At 52.5% G+C, this 23,886-nt stretch overlaps 1 protein-coding gene across 6 annotated transcripts in view; it reads left to right on the top strand.

The window, feature by feature from the left end:
• Nucleotides 1-23,886, top strand: part of CDH23 (cadherin related 23) — a 422,351-nt gene that overhangs the window by 396,468 nt on the left and 1,997 nt on the right. Inside the window, exons 47-69 of one of the 6 annotated variants that reach the window (XM_077946644.1) lie at nt 263-466; nt 2,284-2,742; nt 6,164-6,280; nt 7,407-7,631; nt 8,161-8,330; nt 8,542-8,679; nt 9,688-9,807; nt 12,275-12,452; nt 12,586-12,797; nt 15,190-15,381; nt 15,552-15,665; nt 17,037-17,166; nt 17,276-17,527; nt 17,606-17,767; nt 19,575-19,831; nt 20,208-20,305; nt 21,066-21,186; nt 21,262-21,341; nt 21,470-21,510; nt 21,714-21,774; nt 22,229-22,358; nt 22,517-22,639; nt 22,993-23,097. In XM_077946644.1, the coding sequence (XP_077802770.1) occupies nt 263-466; nt 2,284-2,742; nt 6,164-6,280; nt 7,407-7,631; nt 8,161-8,330; nt 8,542-8,679; nt 9,688-9,807; nt 12,275-12,452; nt 12,586-12,797; nt 15,190-15,381; nt 15,552-15,665; nt 17,037-17,166; nt 17,276-17,527; nt 17,606-17,767; nt 19,575-19,831; nt 20,208-20,305; nt 21,066-21,186; nt 21,262-21,341; nt 21,470-21,510; nt 21,714-21,774; nt 22,229-22,358; nt 22,517-22,639; nt 22,993-23,097 (3,689 nt within the window). Of the gene's footprint in view, nt 1-262; nt 467-2,283; nt 2,743-4,609; nt 5,143-6,163; nt 6,281-7,406; nt 7,632-8,160; nt 8,331-8,541; nt 8,680-9,687; nt 9,808-12,274; nt 12,453-12,585; nt 12,798-15,189; nt 15,382-15,551; nt 15,666-17,036; nt 17,167-17,275; nt 17,528-17,605; nt 17,768-19,574; nt 19,832-20,207; nt 20,306-21,065; nt 21,187-21,261; nt 21,342-21,469; nt 21,511-21,713; nt 21,775-22,228; nt 22,359-22,516; nt 22,640-22,992; nt 23,098-23,886 lie in introns of those variants that run through there. The other 5 variants (XM_077946642.1, XM_077946641.1, XM_028826513.2 and 2 more) reach the window with 5 other exon arrangements.

Here is a 23,886-nt window from a genome sequence, read left to right as displayed (position 1 = left end):
ACTCTTCCCAGGCAGGAGTCTTGAAGACAGCAGAGGGCACCTGTAGAGGGGACAACCACAGGAGATGCATGGGGCCCTCCCTAAGCACGGGTGGTTGAGCCTGTGGGGAAGAAAGTCATTTTGTTACTGCCTCTGCTCCACTTTCATCTCTGTCCCCATGGTGCCCCTGTCTTTCTCTGCTCTCTCCCTGTTGGTTCTTGCCCTATCTCCCCACTGCACCCCTTTTCTGTGTGTTTCCCTGGCTGGCGGCACCGGGTGCCAGGTGTGGTGACTGTGAGGTCAGGTGTCATCATTGACCGGGAGGCATTCTTGCCACCCATCCTGGAGCTGCTGCTGCTGGCTGAGGACATCGGGCTGCTCAACAGCACGGCCCACCTGCTCATCACCATCCTGGATGACAATGACAACCGCCCCACCTTTAGCCCTGCCACCCTCACTGTCCACCTGCTAGAGAACTGCCCACCTGGTAAGCAGGGGACAGGCCCCAGTACCCCACAATCAGGGGCCAGTTGGTGGTCACAGGGAACTGGAGCCTCAGGTTGGACATGGAGTTTGCCTCTAGTGGGGAGAAAGATGGGCAGCAGGGTGAGTAGAGAACACACTGGAGAGGGAGTCAGGAGACCTGGGCCCCTGCTTCTCTCCTCTGAGCTTCCATATCTTGTCTGCAAAACAAGATTCTTTTTTTCTTTTTTTTTTTCTTTTTTTGAGATGGAGTTTCACTCTTGTTGCCCAGGCTGGAGTGCAATGGCACAATCTCGGCTCACTGCAACCTCCACCTCCCAGGTTCAAGTGATTCCCCTGCATCAGCCACCTGAGTAGCTGGGATTACAGGGGCCCACCACCACACCCGGCTAATTTTTGTATTTTTAGTAGAGACGGTGTTTCACCCTGTTGGTCAGGCTTGTTGTAAACTCCTGACCTCAGGTGATCCACCTGCCTCGGCCTCCAAAAGTGCTGGGATTACAGGCGTGAGCCACCATGCCAGCATACTAGATTCTTAAGTATTCTCCATCTGAATTCCCAAATGGAAAGACTGACTATTTTAAAGTCAAAATAGGATCAACATGATTCCCATCAAAATCAAAATATAACTTCTGGAAGAATAAGCAAATTTTGAAAAACATAAGTATAATAAGTCAGATTTGGCTTACCAGATTTTATAACACATTACAAAGCTACAGTATTTAAAGCCATGCAATATGGGCCCAAGACTCCAGGACGAAGTAGCCCAGAAACAGATACTGGTAAATTAAAAAATAAAATATGATGTGATAAAGGAAGCAATGAAGCCAATGGGGAGGCTACTTATTCAGTGTGCAAAAAACCTATTTAATCTGATCTAATCAATTAGATCCAATTATTATAATCTGCATGTAATCTAACATAATAATAATCTAATATTTAGTGTAGATTCTCCCCCATATCAGATACCAAAATAAAAACCAAAAGAAAATATTAAAAAGTAGAAAACACTAAACAATAAATGAAGAAAATTTAAGTGAATAACATTTCTGGATAAGAAGGTTCTAAGCATAGAAGAAACAAAAGAACTCAAAAGGAAAAATATTAAATTTCTATGCATGCTAATTTAAACCTTGTTACATCAAATAGTTATAGCCAATATTGAAAGGCAAACAACAAACAGAAAAGTATACTTGTCTCAGTCCAGGCAAGGTGGCTCACGCCTGTAATCCCAGAACTTTGGAAGGCTGAGGCAGGTGGATCACTTGAGGTCTGGAGTTCCAGACCAGCCTGACCAACATGGCAAAACCCTGTCTCTACTAAAAATACAAAAAATTAGCCAGGCATGGTGGTGGGTGCCTGTAATCCCAGCTACTCAGGAGTCTGCTGCTTGAGAATTGCTTGAACCTGGGAGGCGGAGGTTGCAGTAAGCCGAGATCACACCACTGCACTCCAGCCTAGGTGACAGCGTGAGAATCCATCTCAAAAAAAAAAAATATATATATATATATATATATATATGTCTCAAGTTGTCATAATTATATGACTTGTATAATTGACAGAAAAATGGGCAAAAGACAAAAGCAGACCATTTGCAGAAGATACAGCTAATTATTACATTATAAAATATTGTTTAATCCAAGAATATAAAATAATATTCCATTTTCCTATAAAATTACATGTATGAAAAAGGTATAAAAGAAAATGCTGTCAAGGCTGTCATGAGAAGGGGCCTCTTGTACATCACCAACAAATGTGTCTTGGTAGCTCTTTCTGGAAGAGGCTACTGTGTGCAGCTACTCCCTGTTCCCTCCCCAACAGGATTCTCAGTCCTTCAAGTCACAGCCACAGATGAGGACAGTGGGCTCAATGGAGAGCTGGTCTACCGAATAGAAGCTGGGGCTCAGGACCGCTTCTTCATTCACCCGGTCACCGGGGTCATCCGTGTTGGCAATGCCACCATCGACAGAGAGGAGCAGGAGTCCTACAGGCTAACGGTGGTGGCCACCGACCGGGGCACCGTTCCTCTCTCGGGCACAGCCATCATCACCATCCTGATCGAGGACATCAATGACTCCTGCCCTGAGTTCCTCAACCCCATCCAGACAGTGAGCGTACTGGAGTCGGCCGAGCCAGGCACTGTCATTGCCAATGTCACAGCCATTGACCGCGACCTCAACCCAAAGCTAGAGTACCACATCGTCGGCATTGTGGCCAAGGATGACACTGATCTCCTGGTGCCCGACCAGGAGGATGTCTTTGCTGTGAATATCAACACAGGTACAAGGGCCTGCACCCCTCCCACCTCCCTCCCAGCTCCCAGTCCTGTCTCCTTACTCCCTGCTTCCCCCTTCTTTCTCCTTTTTCTTTGCTGCTCTGTTGCTACTCTCTTCTCTCCCCTTCCCCTCTTTTTTCCATCTCTCCCCTTGCTCCTTTCTCTGCTTTCTCTTCCTCCTCCTCCCTTGAGCAGCTCCTCTGGCCTTCCTGATTCCCTCACCCTACCAGTGTATGAGAGCACCTGTCTCACCACACTCATGCCAGCATTAAATATGATAACATTTTCATGTTGGCAATTTTAAAGGAAAGTAATACCTTGTTTGTCCTTTTATTTTTGGTTTTGGTTTTTTTTTTGAGATGGAATTTCTCTCCTGTCGCCTAGGCTGGAGTGCAATGGTGCGATCTCGGCTCACCGCAACCCCTGCCTCCCAGGTTCAAGCGATTCTACTGCCTCAGCCTCCTGAGTAACTGAGATTACAGGCATGCACCACCACACCCAACTTATTTTTGTATTTTTAGTAGAGACAGGGTTTCACCATGTTGGCCAGGCTGGTCTTGATCATGCTGACCTCAGATGATCCACCTGCCTCAGCCTCCCAAAGTGCTGCGATTACAGGCGTGAGTCACTGCACCCAGCCATGATACCTTGTTTAACATGCATTTCTTTACTAACGAGGTGGCTGAATACTTTCTTCATATGTATGCTGGCCATTTAAATCCTCTGCAAGTTGCATGCAGATCAATGATTTTCTTATGCTGTCATGAAACCAACAGAACCATGGCTTATCTTTCATAATGTATGCAGCTTATTGTAATGCTGATGGTTTTATCATTTTCCCCAAAGTTCAGTGTTTTCTCCTTTGGGGAGTTAGGAAAGGGACATGGATTTGATTGGTGTACCTCTTGGAAGGCCCAGAGGAGTGATAGAAAAATCAACATGGCTGTGACAGAGCACTAAAACAGCAGTAAGGTATCAGTTTTTCACACATGATTAGCAGACATTAGGATGCTGGACAATGTTGATATTGATGACAGTGTGGGGACATTGAAACCCTCATACACCGCTGTAGGAGTTGTGACTGATTCCACTGTCCAGATAGCAATCCAGCATAAGGTACACTTGTACCATCATTACCCAGTATATGTTCCAGAGAAAGTCTCAGGGCATTAATGAAACTGTCTGAGGATGCTCACTGCAGTGTTATTGGTGATGGTGGAGTTGGGGCCATGCAGGTGTCCATTTCTGGGAGACTGAAGAGTAAAATATCGTGGGTGCACATCATGGGTTTACCAGCCAGCAGTGCCAGCAGTGAGAAACAATAAATTAGACACACACAAAGCAATGTAGATGGATCTTAATAATAAGTATTATTAGAAAAGGATAAGAAATGGGATGAGATATATGTCACTGCACCATTTCCATAAATGTAAAATACATACAAAACAGTACATGATTTTCAGGAATACTTTTATTAACGAAAAATATACTTCAATACATGACAATGACTGCCTGAAGGGAGAAGGAAAGGAGAGCGGAGTATGGGGATGAAAGGGAGTAGACACACACATAAAACAAGAGAGGTGCCAGTGGTCATAGTGTGCAGCCAGCCAAAGAACAGGATAACCTCAATCTGCTTTTGAGGCCCAAAGGGAAACAGAAGAAGAAAAACACACGAGCACTAGGAGAAGTTAGATAGAACCAGCTACATCCCAGGTTAGCAAAATTCCTGACTGCATGGGTTGGTCAGGACCATGGAGAGCTGCTCCACGTCCCTGCTCAACTTGAGGCTCTCTGCTCAATGCCCTACTGCTTTTCTCTTTCCTGTTCCCCCTTCCTCCAACTGACTCTCTTCTCTATTTTTCTTTCCAGTGTCTTCTCTGCCCCCTCCTCCTCAGCCCCCCACTCCTCCCTTGCCCACTTTGCTCCCTTTTCTTCTTGCCAGAGCCTCAGCCCCTGAGCTCTCCACTCCAAATGGGCTTCCGCTTGCTCCCCTGGTTTCCTTCCCAGTGTCTCTTCCCCTCCCAACTCCCTGTTTCCACCCCTCCCTCCCCCCACCCCGTCAGTTCTGCCACTGTCCTCCCTGCCCTGCTCTGCTCCATCCCCGATGCACCCTGAACTAACTGATGTTAACCCTCTTCTCTCTTCCTCACGGCTGGCAGGCCCACAGGTTTGAGCTCTGTTTCTCTGTCACTTCCCACCTCATCTCTTCTCTGCCTCACCCCACTGCCTTCCTCCATGCCCACCGCACCCCCATCACCCTTCCTGTCCTGTGGGGCCCGGGCCAAGGCCGTGGCCCAGCCTTTGCAGACTGAATGCAGCCGCCCTCTCCCCATCCTCGCTCCCCAGCCTGGGGGACAGGGAGCGAGAGTAGGAAGAGGAGGAGGAGGAGGAGGCGGCCCAGGGTAAGTGACTACCCCATGGCTGGGGACCCACGGAGGACAGAAGCCCAGCAGGGGGATCTGCCAAGGGGGAAGGGAATCTCAGAGACCCCTGTACCTGAGAGGGAGAGGAAGTCTCACTCTGGGATGAAGCCAGTGGGAGGAGAAGCCACCAGGCCCTCTAACAGTCAGGAACAAGAAAGGTCCCAAGAAAGCCAGCACTGAGGTCAGCCAAACTAGGTCTGTCCAGTCCCAGCCCATGCTTCTGGGGGATTCCTCTCTGATTTGGGGAGCAGGCAGGGACTGTGGGAGGCAGTGCATAGAACAGAAGGAAACCCCTTGCTAGGACTGCCATGGAACCAATGCTCCTGTCCCACAATCAGTCCATGTCACTCCCTATTTAATCAAGACAAAGGGATGGACCTGAAGTATCCAGATGGTTCCACCACTGTCCCCTCCAGGGAACCCCTCAGGGCTTTTCAGCTACCATGACTTTCTTTTAAACATGATCGCCCTAGAATCTAAGCATTTTTAAAATTGTGATAAAATACACATAACGAAATTTACCACTTTAGCCACTTTTTAAGTGTAGAGTCCAGTAGTGTTAAGTACATTTGCATTGTTAGGGAATACAGCAGTTTTTAAACAAGCAATTACATAGCTTCTGTGTGCCAGGTACTGTTCTAAGTACTTTAGAAATGGAAGCTCATTTTGTTTTTCTAATCCTCAAAATAGTAGGGGATTGAGAAAAGGATGGGTTGACAGTCAGTAGTGTAATTATCTTGTTTTACAAATGACACAGAGGTGCAGAGAGGTGACATAACTTCCCCAACATCACCTGGCTAGTAAGCATCATAGCAGGGGCAGAACCACGTGCCCTCAGCTTATGAGGAGTCTGTGGGCCCACCCCAGCCACAAGTCCCAGAATCCACTGGGGACCATCATCCTCTGTGAGGAGTGGGAGGGTTTGGCCAGGAGCACCCCCGGGAAGGGCAGATTTTAGGGGGTTCTTCTCAGGCTGAACCTGGCCTGGTCTGGTCCACAGGATCTGTAATGGTGAAGTCCCCCCTGAACCGGGAGCTGGTTGCCACCTATGAGGTCACTCTCTCAGTGATTGACAATGCCAGCGACCTACCAGAGCGCTCTGTCAGTGTGCCAAATGGTAAGGTTCCCTGCAGACATCTCTCATTGGTCACTCAGAACCAATCAGGGCAGGGGGCAGGTGGGGAATAGGCACTGGTCTGTCCCCACGGAGGGAGCAACAAGACCCAGTTGCTCCAGGAGCCAGGAGTCAGGCAACACAAGAGGCATGGAAGGTGGCAGCCACTGTGAGGCCCAGGGTGGTGATAGCTACATAGAGCTCAGCAGTGGAGGATCCAGAAGCTCAGAATTGTGTGTGATCTGAACCCCCAGGCTCAGAGTAGGAAGGAGGCTTGGTAGAGACTGGAAAGGATTGAGAAAAAATGGTTTGACAGAGGCTTAGGTTCAGCCAGCAGAACTGGTGATCAGGGTGTGGCTAGGATATGAGATGGGAAACCCATGATCTTATAGGAAACCACAGGGTTAGCACAGAGGAAGCAAAGAGCGAGGGGAGGTGATCTTAGGCCACAGACACTGCTTTGAGGATGCAGGCACTTACAGTGGAGAATGGAGGGGCCTAGTGTTACCTTCTGCCAGTCAGGCCCAGGCCACCCTGCCTGCAGCCTTGAGGCGTGGGCTGGGAGGGGGAGGCAGAGGGGTGGATTTTGTGTGGGCAGAGCGAGAGTTGAGAGGGGGAAGTGGGATGGGGTGGCCTCAAGTTGCCTCGGACATGAGGCAGAGACAGCTGCTGTGGGGGAAGCCAGGCCTGGCAGATGTTGACTGCTTATCTTCACAGCCCAGAAGGCCACATTTTCCGGAAGGAAGGGTAGACTTGGTCATCTCTTCCGTGTCAGAGGCTCAGATGGTTAAGGGCCCAGGCCGGTTACGTAGAGGGGACAGCTCAGACAAGATCTAGGATCTTAAAGATTATCTTACCCTACCTCATTAAGCAGGTTAGGAAACCAGGGCACAGAAAGAGCCAAGGGCTCCACCAGGGTCACCTAGCCCTTCCTCTTATGGAACAGCAAGTTAGCAGACCACTGGAAAGGCTCCTGTCCTGCAGCCTGAGGGTCAGGTCAATCCTCAGGGGGCCTCCGGGGGGCTGTGGGATGCTGCCGTGCTCTCCCAGCTTGGTTGAGGCTAAGGAAGGCCTGGTCCAGCCACACTGGTGTCCTTCCCCTCTCCCTCACTCCTGGCCTCCACCCCAGCCAAGCTGACTGTCAACGTCCTGGACGTCAATGACAATACGCCCCAGTTCAAGCCCTTTGGGATCACCTACTACACGGAGCGGATCCTGGAGGGGGCCACCCCCGGGACAACACTCATTGCTGTGGCAGCTGTGGACCCTGACAAGGGCCTCAATGGGCTGGTCACCTACACCCTGCTGGACCTGGTGCCCCCAGGCTACGTCCAGCTGGAGGACTCCTCGGCAGGTAGGTCAGAAATCTGTCAGAGGAGGGCTGGGGGGCATATATCTGTACTTGCTTAGCCCCCAGGAGGGACCATAGCCTCTCCGTGGCCCCTCAGTGGACTGGGCCAGATCCAAGATGGCTGACATTCCATGCCAGATTCCAGATGCCCAAACCAGGGGAAGGGACAGAGTGCTTACTCCTGGGTTGGGATGGAAGCCTCTTGATGTCTGCCGGAAACCTGGGATATCCCACCAGCCAAGCTCCTACTATTAGTACCACTGAGGGAGCAGGAAGGCCAAGAAGGTGTCTCCGGTCCTGGGCTAGTTGATGTTCATCCCTGTGACTGGGAGAAGCTTTTTCACCCTCCATAAGAAAAACTGGACACTAGTCCCTCCTTGCTGTGTGCCCTGCCGCTGGGCAGTGCTGCCCAACCACCCTCCTTCAAGTGACCACACCTGCCCCTCGGAGTCCAGGTCCTTCCCCTCATACTTTGGAGAGCTGCCATGAATGAGCCATGGCCAAAATGACCATGGGAGCCTCTGTGTCTTAGGGAAGGTCATTGCCAACCGGACAGTGGACTACGAGGAGGTGCACTGGCTCAACTTTACTGTGAGGGCCTCAGACAACGGGTCCCCACCCCGGGCAGCTGAGATCCCTGTCTACCTGGAGATCGTGGACATCAATGACAACAACCCCATCTTTGACCAGCCCTCCTACCAGGTGAGTGGCCAGGCCACAGGCTGGGTCCAGGACCTGTGGCAATATCTTGGGGCCTTTGGGCGTCTTCCTATCCCACCCTGCCAGTCTCTAACCCCCCTGGGAGTGCTCAGCCCATGAGCAGCTTGATGCCTGCATCAGTGAGTTCTAGGGCTGTGCTTGGGCTCTGGGACTGACCTTGGCCTACTCTCTCTCCCTGCCCACTGGGCTCCAGGAGGCGGTCTTTGAGGATGTGCCTGTGGGCACAGTCATCCTGACAGTCACTGCCACTGATGCTGACTCAGGCAACTTTGCACTCATTGAGTACAGCCTTGGAGATGGAGAGGGCAAGTTTGCCATCAACCCCACCACGGTGAGCAGTGATGAAGGGGCTGGAATCTAGAAGTGGGAAGGACCCAGGGTCAGAGACTGAACAGCCACCAAAAGTATTGCAGTGATCCCTCTGGGTCTTGTCACCTGGACATCTGCAGCCCCAGAGGTTCTTTAGGCAAGTCAGCAAACCCTGTTCTCAGAGTCCCAGACATTTGTCAGACTGCAGCCTTTCTGTCCCAACAGATGTTGAAGGAAGTGGCCAAGTCTTTTGGAATGAGCTCTTTGTGGGACTTCTAAGATGTGTCCTCTGCACACTAAAAATGCATGATTGAAGTCCATGGGGCTACTTTTTGAGATACTCAGAAAAGAGGCATGGGAAGCACTGCAGAAAGTGGGCACAGTGTCTGAGCACCTACTGTATACATGGCCCTATACTCAGTGCTGGGGAAGGGAGGATGCCCCAAAGGGTGCCTCCCACATGCTTCCTTGAATCTCAGACCTGTGGAAGAGCCGAAATTCAGGAGAAAAGAAGGGTGATGATTTCAAATGTCTGCTAATTGGTTCAAAGCTGTTATTTTCAGTATAGAGAGAGAGCCCTGTGGCGTGGCCTAGGGCTCGTTAGTCAGGCAGGGCCTTCCCCAGTTGCTGGGGCTGGAACTGGACTTTCCCTTCCACTGCCCTGCTCTGCCTACATCGTCTGGCACTCTGCCCTTTCAGCAGGGTTCACTCCTTCCTGCTTGGTATGAGCCATCTGACATGGCTCCAGGCCTGGCATTAAGACAATTGAACATTTATGGGGTACCTACTATATGCTATTTCCTGGTCAGGCAGGGAGCTGCAGGCTGGGCTGGTCACCCCATCCCCAGGTAGGCTGGGGTAGTGAGAGCAAGAAGAGCCGCTAGAATGGGAGCTTCCTGGGGGCAGAAGTTATTGTCTCTTTTGTTCAGTGTCAAATCTCCAGACCCCATAACAGCATCTGGCCATACTAGGTGCTCAATAAATATCTTTTGAATGATTGAAGGACCTAAAGCCACCCTCTCCCTACTAGGGTGACATCTATGTGCTGTCTTCTCTGGACCGGGAGAAGAAGGACCACTATATCCTGACTGCCTTGGCCAAAGACAACCCTGGGGATGTAGCCAGCAACCGTCGTGAAAATTCAGTGCAGGTGAGGGGAGCTAACCTGGGCCAGGGACAACAGGGACTGGGGTTGTGGAGGCAACAAGCAAAGCCTCTAGCGAGTGGACTGCTACAGATTGGGAGCAGAGCCACCCAGTCCCCTTTGAGACACAGTGACAGAAAGGAGAAGGCAAGAGGGTGACTGGATGGGTTGTAACCCATGACTGTGGCCTAGGAAGACAGGGACCCTCTGGGAGAAATCTTTGCCAAACTGCTATTTGGCAAAATATTTTGGCAAATAGGCAGCTAAACATACCTGGGTGTAACCCAAATAATGCTTGGGGCTCCACATGGCCCAGTATCACCATAGTGTCCCATTGAAAGAAACACAGTCCAGAAACCAAACATAATTATGAAGGAATCATGTTTATTTATGTCTCTCTCTCTCTTCTTCTTCTTTTTTTTTTTTTTTGAGATGGAGTTTCGTTCTTGTTGCCCAGGGTGGAGTGCAATGGCGCGATCTGGCTCACCACAACCTCCACCTCCCGATTCAAGCAATTCTCCTGCCTCAGCCTCCTGAGTAGCTGGGATTACAGGCATGCGCCACCACACCTGGCTAATTTTGTATTTTTAGTAGAGACAGGGTTTCTCCATGTTGGTCAGACTGGTCTCGAACTCCTGACCTCAGGTGATTCACCCGCCTCAGCCTCCCAAAGTGCTGGGATTATAGACTTGAGCCACGGAGTCTGGCCTAGTTATGTCTCTTAAAGAATACTAATGAGGGCTCCAAGTCACAACCCCATTCCCATTCCAGTGTCCACACAGCTGTTCTGAGGCCAGCATCTCACCCTCTCGGCTCTCAATCCCCTTTTCTCTGCAGAGTCCCAGGCCTCAAGGTTTTGCTTCCTCTTTCTCTCTCCTCCCTTCTTTTGCCTTTGGCAGACCTATCTTTCTGTACGTAGTACTCACTTCTCCCTCACAATAAACTCATCATCTGAAGGAAACTCTCTTGAAAGGTCGGGGGTGTGAACAGCTGAATGGGCCAAGACCACTTCTTTTTGGCAGGTAGAGGGGGCTGGGAACACACGCACACATCCGAACCTCATCCCTGTCACTTATGCATGTGCTGTGTTGGGAAAAGCACAGTATTTGGGGTCAGAAGACTCAAGTTCCATGAGCTGAGCACACTACCTTTGTCAGTTAACCTCTCTGAGCCTGTGTTGTCAAATCTGCAAAGGAGGGTACAGATGTGCAATTGGGGACATGAGGTGGTTTGAAAGTGCTTTGTGCACTGAAAGGAGATCTTTAAAGTCACTGCTGTTGGCCGGAGCATGGTGGCTCATGCCTGCAATCCCAGCATTTTGGGAGGGCGAGGCGAGGGGATCACCTGAGGTTAGGAGTTCAAGACCAGCCTGGCCAACATGGTGAAAACCCGTCTCTACTAGAAATATAAAAATTAGCCAGGCGTGGTGGTGCATACCCATAATCCCAGCTACTTGGGAGGCTGAGGCAGGAGAATCGCTTGAACCCAGGAGGTGGAGGTTGCAGTGAGCTGAGATCGCTCCATTGTGCTCCAGCCTGAGTGACAAGAGCAAAACTCCATCAGAAAAAAAAAAAAAATGAAGTCACTGCTATGAAGGGCTCTGATAAGGATGCAGTTCAGGCAGGTCCCAGCAACCAGGGAACAAAGGCCCCATGGTTTGCTGTGTCCATAAGACCTGCCCTAGACTGGGAGGTCAGCTAGGGAAGCCAAGTCTCAGGCCAGACACAAATCCCAGTCAAGAGAAGCCTTGGGGCCGGGAGCGGTGGCTCAAGCCTGTAATCCCAGCACTTTGGGAGGCCGAGACGGGTGGATCATGAGGTCAGGAGATCGAGACCATCCTGGCTAACACAGTGAAACCCCGTCTCTACTAAAAATACAAAAAAAATTAGCCGGGCGTGGTGGCGGCGCCTGTAGTCCCAGCTACGCGGGAGGCTGAGGCAGGAGAATGGCGTGAACCCGGGAGGCGGAGCTTGCAGTGAGCTGAGATCAGGCCACTGCACTCCAGCCTGGGTGACAGAGCGAGACTCCGTCTCAAAAAAAAAAAAAAAAAAAAAAAAGAAGCCTTGGGGAGTGGAGGAATGCCACCAAACCAGCACTAAGGGACAGAGATTAGAGCCAGATGTATAGGGCCACTGTGGGGAGTAGCAAGGAACAAAAGTAGGAGGTGTGAGGGGATAAGGGGTTTCTGCTTCAGGGCCCAGGTGCAGATTACCTGTTAACCACTGTTCTAGTTGCTGAGTGTTTATTGAGCTAGGCACTGTGCCAAGGATCTAGGATTGTGCAGCCAAAGAAACTGAGGCTCAGGGGGTTAAATAAGTTGCTTCAAATCAGACTCCAACACATTAGAAGACATTACCTCCCTCCCAGGCTGGTGCCTGTCCTTCCTCTATCCGGGCTTACTCCTGCATGACCAGGTCCCCTGTGGCAGCCCCATCCTGCTCCTCACCTTTAGCTTTGACCTCCCTCCACTCAGGTGGTGATCCAAGTGCTGGATGTCAATGACTGCCGGCCACAGTTCTCCAAGCCCCAGTTCAGCACAAGTGTGTATGAGAATGAGCCAGCGGGCACCTCGGTCATCACCATGATGGCCACTGACCAGGATGAAGGTCCCAATGGAGAGTTGACCTACTCACTCGAGGGCCCTGGCGTGGGTATGTGGCCTTCCTTGGACACCCGTGATGCCTTGGGGGATGGGAGGGGCAGGCCTGCCACCCCAGGCCAGGAGTAGAGGGAAGGGTGGGAAGGACGTCTCAACCAGAGCTACTCTCCTGCCCCCACTGCCAGAGGCCTTCCATGTGGACATGGACTCGGGCCTGGTGACCACACGGCGGCCACTGCAGTCCTACGAGAGGTTCAATCTGACCGTGGTGGCCACAGATGGCGGAGAGCCCCCACTCTGGGGCACCACCATGCTCCTGGTGGAGGTCATCGACGTCAATGACAACCGCCCTGTCTTTGTGCGCCCACCCAACGGCACCATCCTCCACATCAGAGAGGTACTCCTGCCCCCAGGGCCTCCTGCCCACCAGTATTTCCTTCTTCCAGCTGTGGCCTAGAAGAGTGGAAGCACTCTACTCTAAAGGTGGGGAAACTTGGCTTCAGGAAATTAGCTCCAGGAAAAAAAAAGAAAAACTTTTTTAATTAAAAAAAGTTTATTAAGGTGGGGAAACTGAGGCCAGAGAAGGAAGCAGACCTGTCCAGTGCCACACAGGGTGGTATTGAACAGTGGTTAGTATATGGGCTGTGCTAGTTAAAGATCTTTGGTTCGGCTGGGCGCAGTGGCTCATGCCTGTAATCCCAGCACTTTGGGAGGCCGAGGCAGGTGGATCATTTGAGGTCAGGAGTTCGAGACCAGCCTGGCCAACATAACGAAACCCCATCTCTACTAAAAATGCAAATAAATAAATAAATAAATAAATAAATAAATGCTGGGCATGGTGGTGCATGCCTATAATCTCAACTGCTCAGGAGGCTGAGGCAGCAGAATCGCTTGAACCCGGGAAATGGAGGTTGCAGTGAGCCGAGATTGCACCACTGCATTCCAGCCTGGGTAACAGAGTGAGACTCTATCCAAAAAAAAAAAATTTAGTTGAAGTCTAACTCTATCGCTTATCAGCCCAATGACTTTGAGCAAGTGACTTCTGTAAGTCTATTTTCTGTAAGTCTATTTTTTCCTCTGCAAAACAGGACTAATAATAAGTAAGTACCCCATCTCTTGCTCCTAGATGTCTACCAAAAAGGACAGGCTCCTCCACAACCCACTTCCCCCATACTTGTCTCAGAATAAACACACACGCCCCTTCCGTCTGTCCGTTGTCTGCTGATACAGTGTGGAGACAACCTAGGAGCTGAGAATGAGCATCAAAATAAGAAACAAGGGGAAGTGGCGAGGTTCTGGAATCTCTCCAGTTCTTCCACTTCTCAGTCTAAATTGCCACATAAAGATAGGGGAAGTACTCCTTTGTCTTCTGCTCTCCCCGTTTCTTCTAAGTACACAGGCCCAAAGTGCTCCTTAGTGGCACCATCAGAGTATCTCCCACTTGTTCTTTGTCCCCCAAACTCCACCCAGGCTCCACATCTCAGAATGTCCGTGCTAAGTCCATCGTGTCACTCTGTCTCCTCTTTGAGGTCCTGTGGGATAAAAGTCTCCCAGGGCTAAGCTCAAAGAAGCATTGTGCCTTTACCATGTGCTTTGCTTTTTTACCTTGTGTCTAGTGTCTCATCAGCAGTGATAGAGCAGTCCGTCCTCTTTGGTGTGCCCACTAGGGAGCTCAGAGTGGTCAGCTCATCTCGAGTGACCCTGCAGGGACTTAGGGCTTATACCTTGCTTCCCACCCCTCAGCTTTCATCTTCCTGCCAACCAATTTTTTTCTTTACCCTAGTTTTTTAACTTGATCAATCTTGTTATAATTTATGTATTTTTGTCCCCTGCATCAAATCTCTTTTGTGGAATGAGGCAGGGTATAAATTAATAATAATCTAGTCCTTTTTCACACCAAAGGCCCCATTTATGAAGGCTCCCTTCAAGGGCTTTGCATTTGGAAAGACTTACGTCTCCTGAACAATCAGCATGTATTATGTGTATGTCCTACTTTTTATTAGACATAACTGCCATTTGGAACTTCCAGTTGTCATGATCTGTGAGATAAACAACGAAACCACGCTGAGCTGATGATTTTTCAGCTAAAAGCAAAGAAACATGCCCTTTCTTTTGCCCTGGGCAGCCTTGTCGTGGGTCAATGTATGATTTCAATGATGTTTTCAAGATCTTGGACTCAGCTCAAAGGCGTTCAGGAGACTGAGGCTCAGGGGAGTGAGGTGGCATGTCCAGGTTCCGGGCAGGTTAGTTACAAACCAGACCCTGGTGGCCAACCCCTATCCTATACACCATGTCACCCTGCCTGTGTCCCCCACCCCCATTTTCAGGTACCCCATTGGATGGATGTTGTTGTTTGGGGACACCCAGAATACCTGTGTTTGGGGTAGCAGAGAGAGCAAGACTGATACAGGACAAAGGCTGGCTGTGGCCTCAGCGCTTGGATCCCCTCTGTCCCCTAAACCTCAGCATGCAATGAATGGGACTAGAAGGGCGGAGTCAGCTCCTGGGAAGATGGTCACCCTGGGAAGGCTTGAAGCATGTGGTTCCCAGGCTGGACTGTCAGTGCACAGTAGCCTTAGCTTGGGTTGGGGAGGAAAGAAGAGGGACAACAGCTAGCAGAAGCCCAGAATCCAGGAGAATCCAGCCGAGCAGGAAGGTGCTCCTGGCGGGTGCCGTAAGCTGTTGAGGACATTCTGCTACCGTAGGAGAAAGAGCGAGGGCTCCCTCAGGGCCTGGGAGCTGAGATTCTCTCAGGGGTCCAGGAGCCTTCCTCCCCACACTTCCCACAGGAGATCCCGCTGCGCTCCAACGTGTATGAGGTCTACGCCACAGACAAGGATGAGGGCCTCAACGGGGCCGTGCGCTACAGCTTCCTGAAGACGGCGGGCAACCGGGACTGGGAGTTCTTCACCATCGACCCAATCAGCGGCCTCATCCAGACTGCGCAGCGCCTGGACCGCGAGACGCAGGCGGTGTACAGCGTAAGGGCGGGGCCCGGTGCGAGGGGCGGGGCCTGGGGCGGGGCTTTCTTCTGGGCGCTAGTCCTGCTCCTCGCCTCCTGGAAAGTCTCTAGGGGACCTGGCCACCGGGAAGTCCCCAAGCCAACCCCCTCTCCCAGTCTTTTCCTCTGACTGCACTCTTCCGCTCCTAGCTCATCTTGGTGGCCAGCGACCTGGGCCAGCCGGTGCCATACGAGACTATGCAGCCGCTGCAGGTGGCCCTGGAGGACATTGATGACAACGAACCCCTCTTCGTGAGGCCTCCAGTGAGCTCGCCCACCTCCTGCGCTGGTCACACCTACACAGGGACTCACCTACCTGCAAGCACACACGCGCACACACTTTCCTATATACACTGTGCCAAAATACACATTTGGCTAGACACGGAAACATCTGTCTGCATGCACTTCATGCAAGAACAACTATTTATTGAGCAGCTGTATTACACTATATTGAGCTATATTGAGCGATGGAAAAAAAAAAAAAGGCAGACCAAAATGCCTGACTTATGGAGCTGATAGCCTTGTCTTTGCCTACACACACACACACACACACACACACACACACACACACAGAGCATGAAAATCAGCTCTGATTTTGTTTTGTTTTGTTTTGTTTTTGAGACAGAATCTCGCTTTGTTGCCTTTGTTGCCCAGACTGGAGTGCAGTGGCATGATCTTGACTCACTGCAACCTCCACCTCCCGGGTTCAAGTGATTCTTCTGCCTCGGCCTCCCAAGTAGCTAGGATTACAGGCGCCCGCCACCATGCCCAGCTAATTTTTGTATTTTTAGTAGAGACGGGTTTTTGCCATGTTGGCCAGCCTGGTCTAGAACTCCTGACCTCAAGTGATCCACCTGCCTCGGCCTCCCAAAATGCTGGGATAACAGGCGTGAGCCACTACGCCTCGCCCAGCTCTGATGTATTGATATGGGGCTGACATGAAATCTGACAGCAGGGCTGAGGGCCCCTCCTGTGGACTCCAACTCTCTGACATGGTTGTTTTTTCTTCTTTTTTTTTTTTTTTTTTTTTTTTGAGACGGAGTCTCGCTCTGTCGCCCAGGCTGGAGTGCAGTGGCGCGATCTCGGCTCACTGCAAGCTCCGCCTCCTGGGTTCACGCCATTCTCCTGCCTCAGCCTCCCGAGTAGCTGGGACTACAGGCGCCCGCCACCGCGCCCGGCTAATTTTTTGTATTTTTAGTAGAGACGGGGTTTCACCGTGGTCTCGATCTCCTGACCTTGTGATCCGCCCGCCTCAGCCTCCCAAAGTGCTGGGATTACAGGCGTGAGCCACCGCGCCCGGCCTGTTTTTTCTTCTTATGTGCACATGGGATGTGATGTTGCTTGGAGACTGTTGAGTGTGAGTGCATACACTTGCATGTGCATATAAGAGTAACGTGTGTGCTCCTCTCATTTAAGCACTCATTTGGGTTCTGGGCAACACTCCGTGAGGGCAGAGCTTAGGTCCCCAGGCCATGCTTTGCTCCCTTGAGGTTACAATGCTTCTACTCACCCTATAAGGCCTGGACAGTAAATTCCCTCAGGACATGCATAGTCACTGCCCAGGGCCCTGAAACAGGGACTGGAAGCTTAGGCCTTCCCTTGGCACCCTGTGAGGACATCCCCCTCCCTCCGCAGAAAGGCAGCCCCCAGTACCAGCTGCTGACAGTGCCTGAGCACTCACCACGCGGCACCCTCGTGGGCAATGTGACGGGCGCAGTGGATGCAGATGAGGGCCTCAACGCGATCGTGTACTACTTCATCGCAGGTGGGGCCGGACAGAGCTAGTGCCCTGATTATCCTGGGGCTAGAGATGACCCACATATGCCCTGCCCCTGGCCCTACCCCCTCACCCTGTGCCATGGTCCCACCCTCAGTCGGCAACGAAGAGAAGAACTTCCATCTGCAGCCCGACGGGCGTCTGCTGGTGCTGCGGGACCTGGACCGGGAGCGAGAAGCCATCTTCTCCTTCATAGTCAAGGCCTCCAGCAATCGCAGCTGGACACCTCCCCGTGGACCCTCCCCAACCCTCGACCTGGTTGCTGACCTCACACTGCAGGAGGTGCGCGTTGTGCTAGAGGACATCAACGACCAGCCGCCACGCTTCACCAAGGCTGAGTACACTGCAGGTGCAGGGACTGGAGCCTGGGCATGAGGTGTGGGGTGGCCCCTGCTCTGCAACTTACACCACCTGCCTGTTCCTGCAGGGGTGGCCACCGACGCCAAGGTGGGCTCAGAGTTGATCCAGGTTCTGGCCCTGGATGCAGACATTGGCAACAACAGCCTTGTCTTCTACAGCATTCTGGCCATCCACTACTTCCAGGCCCTTGCCAACGACTCTGAAGATGTGGGCCAGGTCTTCACCATGGGTAGGGGCCTGGCAGCACATGAGTGGCCTCTAGCCACGACCTCTCAGTCACTGCATGGAATGTCATCTGGGGGGAGATGGGGTCTGGGGGAGCACCACAGGATATGAGTGACCCCCCAGCCAGCCACGCCAATCCTGTTCATCCATCTATTCAGCAGTCCTTTCTCCAGTGTATCCGCCTATCCACCTCTTCGTCTACCCACCAGCCCTTTCTTTTCATTCTCTCTTCTTTTCAACTCATCTGTCCATTACTTATCCATCCATCCATGTATCCACACTTCTGTCTGTCCATCTATCCTTCCATCCATCTGTCCATCCCTCCTTTTATCCTTCCATCCATCTGTCCGTCTGTCCTTCCATCCATCTTTTCTTCCTTCCATCTGTCAATCCATCCTGTTTTCATTCATCTCTCCATCTACCCATCTTCCCATTCTCCTTCCCATAATATTTGCCTGTTTTTCCAGTTGTGCACCTCGCCCTCCCCTATGTCAGGCATTGTGTTAGGACTGGGGCTCCAGGATTCAAAGCACACACTTATACCTATGGATGTGCATGTTTGTTTGTTTGTTTGTATATTGACCTGTGTAGATGGCTGAGACTCTCTGGGTCAGGCTCTACGAGATGCCCCTCTGGGTGTCCCATTACCTTACTCCCAGTCCCAACCCCTTCCCCTTTCTTCTCCATCTAAAGACTCCTCCTCTGTATGCCTCATCTGTGGCCTGGCATTCAAGGCTCACTAGATCTTCCTCCTAATCCCTCTTTCTGTTCTACAGTCACCTGCTATCCTTAAAGGCCCTGTGCCCAGCCTAGCTAAGTTGCTTAGCATCCCCTCAGCCTGCTCTCTTCCATCCTCCCCTGGCCTTTGACCCCTCTGCCTTCATTGCCTGGAATGCCATTTTGGCCCCTTTGCCTTCAGATGTCCATCCCCCACTCTTCAAGGTCTAGTTCATGTGCCACCTCATCCAGTTACACAAGCAGACACCATCCCTTTGTCCTCTGAGCTCTCACTGCTCTTATTTTATAAATCAAGGCACAGAGAGGCTCAGTAGTTTGCTTGAGGTCACACAGCTAGAAAGTGACAAATTTTGAGCCCAATCTCTTGTCTTTTAAGAGAAGACTATGCTGTACCACCTGATGATCTCTCTTCTATGGGTTTTGTTGTTGTTTTCTTTTTTTTTTTTTTTTTTTTTTCGGCAATAGAGTCTCACTCTGTTTGTTGCCCAGGCTGGAGTACAGTGGCGCAATCTCAGCTCACTGCAGCCTCTGCCTCCTGGGTTCAAGTGATTCTCCTGCCTCAGCCTAACAAGTAGCTGGGATTACGTGCACACACCACCATGCCTGGCTAGATTTTGTATTTTTAGTAGAGATGGGGTTTCATCATGTTGGCCAAGCTGGTCTCAAACTCCTGGCCTCAAGTGATCCGCCCGCCTCAGCCTCCCACAGGCGTGAGCCACCACACCCAGGCTTGTTTGTGGAATTCTGAGGTACATGTGTTCGAAAGAGAGAGGAGAGACAGACAGACACTAAGGGGGCTCAGAAATGGTCCTTTGCACCCTAGCATGGGACAACAGAGTCACAAACTTGTCATCTGCCTTCCCCCATGCTGATAACCTGCTGAGACCTGAGCCACTGCCACTTCAGATGGGCATCATTCCCACTTGCCTGTCACCTTTGCTCCCGGCTGCACCCTGTGGGCATTTGTGCTGCCTCCCCTAGATGTGCCCACCTACCCCAGGGCTCATGCCCCTTCCTGGGGATTCAGGGGCACTGAGTCTCTGAGCTGTGCCCCACCTTCGGGCTTCCTGCAGGGAGCGTGGATGGCATTCTGCGCACCTTCGACCTCTTCATGGCCTATAGCCCCGGCTACTTTGTGGTGGACATTGTGGCCCGAGACCTGGCAGGCCACAACGACACGGCCATCATCGGCATCTACATCCTGAGGGACGACCAGCGCGTCAAGATCGTCATTAACGAGATCCCCGACCGTGTGCGCAGCTTTGAGGAGGAGTTCATTCACCTGCTCTCCAACATCACTGGTGCCATTGTCAATACTGACGATGTACAGGTGCCTCATGGACCCACATGGGGCCGGGGCAGTGGAGGGAGACGGGGAGGCCAGCCACAAGGAGAGACAGGGCATTGTGCAAAGGCCAGGGTGTGAAAGGCAGTATAGGCCCCACTTACTCATTTCCTAGCAGTGCGGCTTTGATAAAGTTCTCCCAGGTCTCTGGGCCTCAGTTTCCTCCTCCATAAAATGGGGTCAATAATAAATAGTACCTGGCCAAGTGTGGGTGAAGTGATTGGCCCATGCCTGGCCCTCAGCAAACATTCAGAGGGCTCTATTCACAGGGAAGGGCAGAAGGGGCTCCTAGAAGAGGCCTGCCCATCCCTGTGGCCCCCTGCTATGGTGGTCACACCCTACAATACCCCTTCCCATCCAGTTCCATGTGGACAAGAAGGGCCGGGTGAACTTTGCGCAGACAGAGCTGCTCATCCACGTGGTGAACCGTGATACCAACCGTATCCTGGATGTGGACCGGTGAGTGGGGGCCTGTGTTTGGACTGTCAGCCTGTCTGTCAGCATGCCTCCCTGCCCTGGAGTAGGGGAGAGGACTCACCAAAGGAGACACAGACCACACCATCAGGCCCACTGTGTGGGGCCACCTCCCAGAGGGGGCAGGGCTAGGAGACAGAGCAGAGTTTGGGAGTATGAGCAACTCTGTCCCTCGGAGCCTCCCTCTCCCCATCTGTAACATGGGAGTATTCAGGCCGTGCGCAGTGGCTTACACCTGTAACCCCAGCCCTTTGGGAGGCCAAGCCAGGTGGATCACCTGAGGTCAGGAGCTCAAGACCAGCCTGACCAACATGGGGAAACCCCATCTCTACTAAAAATACAAGTATTAGCCAGAGTGGTGGCGCACACCTGTAATCCCAGCTACTCAGGAGGCTGAGGCAGGAAAATCACTTGAACCTGGGAGGCGGAGTTTGCAGTGAGCCGAGATCATGCCACTGCACTCCAGCCTGGGCAACAGAGCAAGACTCCAATCTCAAAATAAATAAATAAATAAATAAATAAATAAATAAATAAATAAGGGAGTATTCATCCACTGTGAAGATGGAACAGTATCCTACATGAAGGTTCGAGGAACCTTGTAAAACACAAAGCTGTTGCGGCCGGTAGTCCTCAATCTTGCAACGCTTGGCGTTGATGAACTTTGGGGGCTTGAGGCAGGAGCAGAGCAGACTGTCATGAGGGGAATGGCTGAGGAGGAGAGCTGAGACTCCTGCCCCTCACCCAGGGTGATCCAGATGATCGATGAGAACAAGGAGCAGCTGCGGAATCTTTTCCGGAACTACAACGTCCTGGACGTGCAGCCTGCCATCTCTGTCCGGCTGCCGGATGACATGTCTGCCCTGCAGGTACCCAGCAACCCCGCCCCGCAGCCCTAGCCGCCCTCCCCACTGCCCAGGCTCACCCTGGTCCTGCTCCCGCAGATGGCGATCATTGTCCTGGCCATCCTCCTGTTCCTGGCTGCCATGCTCTTCGTCCTCATGAACTGGTACTACAGGACCGTGTGAGTGTCCCCCACCCCTGCCCTCAGGGGGCCAGCCACCTGCTCCCAGATGGCCATGAGGCAGGCAGGGCCTGAGACGTCAGCTTGGCCCCAGCCCGCCTCACCAGCCCCTCTCTGCTTCTCTCCAGACACAAGAGGAAACTCAAGGCCATTGTGGCTGGCTCAGCTGGTAAGTGAGGGCCGTGGTGGGGGCACAGGTGAGAAGGCAGCAGGCTGGGGGCCTGGAGTGTCCACCAGGGCCTCACAAGGCTGGCTCAGGCCCTTCACTGGGCCCAGGACCACGCCCCACACCCCACCCTCCCTCACCCCGCAACACCACCCCTAACCCTGGCTATGCCCCTCCCCTCCATGCCCCAACCCTTCTCCCTGCAGGGAATCGTGGCTTCATCGATATCATGGACATGCCTAACACCAACAAGTACTCCTTTGATGGGTGAGTGGGGTAGTGGCCCTGCCCAGTCCCCTGTGGGGAGTCCTGCTAGGACCCAGCTGGGGAGAGCTGCAGTCTCCCAGCACTGGGGCTGCTGAAACCCAGGCTGTGGGCGCCCCCTGGTGGGTGGGCCACCCTCCCTCCATCCTCAGAAACCGTGTGGCTGAGAGGGGCTCTCTACCTCAGTGGGCCTCAAGTTCCAGGGGGTGCAGACTTTGGGCAGTGGGTGCAGGGTGAAGCCTCTGCACCAAAGGCAATCCAGACTGACATGCAGTCCTGGTTCTAGCAGGATCCCAGGGTGGGAGCATGCACCACAGGTGCCAGGGCCTCACACCCCCAAGTCAGTGAAAGGCACTACATGGCCAGGGAAATGGGCAGGATGTGGGGCGAGGCTGGAAGGGCACCTGTCTACTCGAGTCTTCCCTCCCTCCCCACTCTTTTCCCTCCCCAACTGCAGAGCCAACCCTGTGTGGCTGGATCCCTTCTGTCGGAACCTAGAACTGGCCACCCAGGCAGAGCATGAGGATGACCTACCGGAGAACCTGAGTGAGATCGCTGACCTATGGAACAGCCCCACGCGCACCCACGTGAGCCAGAGGCGGTCAGGCATCACAAGGGGCAGGAGTGGAGGGGCTGGGTCTTTGTGATCTCTGGCCAAGGAGCTGGGTTCTTTAAGCGGTAGCCCCCTCCCTTGTGCATGTGTGTGGGGTCTGCCTCTGCTCCAGCTAACGTCCTCTCTCCCCAGGGAACTTTTGGGCGTGAGCCAGCAGCCGTCAAGCCTGATGATGACCGATACCTGCGGGCTGCCATCCAGGAGTATGACAACATTGCCAAGCTGGGCCAGATCATTCGTGAGGGGCCTATCAAGGTGAGCCCTCCCCACAGGCTCCATACCCAGTTCCCTGGCTGAGGTTGGACCCCACTCCAGAGAACACAGGGCGGTGGAGACCTCCAGGCTCAGCTAGACCCACCCTCCACTGGGGCAAGAACACCAGGGCTGATGGGGGGCTGCTCCAGCCTGCAGTGGCCTTAAGGGCAGAGCTCGGGAATGAGTCCATGTGTGTCTGGGCTGGCCACCGTTTCCAGGCTCTGCTGCTCATCCTCTGCCCTAGGATCACCAGGATCAGATTTCTGTGTACCCTTGACTCCCAGAGGGAGTGGGCGAGGGGCGGGGCAGGCAGGGAAGGGCCTTGGTGGGGGTTAACCCTTTCCCTCCCCCAGGGCTCGCTGCTGAAGGTGGTCCTGGAGGATTACCTGCGGCTCAAAAAGCTCTTTGCACAGCGGATGGTGCAAAAAGCCTCCTCCTGCCACTCCTCCATCTCTGAGGTAGCCAGCTGGGTGGCCGGGAGCTGTGTGCTGTGCCCCAGCCTGGGGATGCTCTCTCTTGCTGTCCTGCTGTCCTTCTCTATGTCCCTGGAGCTCTGCAGCCCGGACCAAAGACAGGAAAGAGTGGGGGCCAGGAAGTCAGACAGCAGGCTCTGCTTTCTGGGCTCTTGGGGGCTTTCACAGGAATGGGGTAGGCTCTAAGGCAGTCTTTCTCAGATTAGAGAAAGACCTCAAGAACATACCTTTGGGGGTGATGTCACTTTAAGAAACTCCGCCAGGCGCGATGGCTCATGCCTATAATCCCAGCACTTTGGGAGGCCGAGGTGGGCGGATCATGAGGTCAGGAGTTCGAGACCAGCGTGGCCAACATGGCGAAACCCCATCTCTACTAAAAATACAAAAATTAGCCAGGCGTGGTGGTGGACGCCTGTAATCCCAGCTACTCAGGAGGTGGAGGCAGGAGAATTGCTGGAACCCAGGATGCCGAGGTTGCAGTGAACCAAGACCATGCCACTGCACTCCACTGGGTGACAGAGTGAGACTCTGTCTCAAAAAAAAAGGAAAGAAAAGAAACTGGCCATCGGGGTCAAATAGGCCTACATATGTTTGCCTGTAGTGATTATGTCAACACTTACAAAAGTCAGGCTTTACCTAAAAATGAATTTCCAGCTGGGCCCACATTCTCAACAAGAATAAGCTAGTCGAATAGCCTCATGCAGGACAACAGTGACAGTTTCAAGTCTCTACCCCACCTATTTATCCTCTGCAGCTTGTCCTGTTGACATTTTC

This window comes from Macaca mulatta, chromosome 9, assembly GCF_049350105.2.
Source record: "Macaca mulatta isolate MMU2019108-1 chromosome 9, T2T-MMU8v2.0, whole genome shotgun sequence".
In the NCBI taxonomy this organism is placed as follows: domain Eukaryota; kingdom Metazoa; phylum Chordata; class Mammalia; order Primates; family Cercopithecidae; genus Macaca; species Macaca mulatta.
Note: the sequence above shows the minus strand (reverse complement) of the source record. Positions and strands in the feature narration are given on the sequence as shown.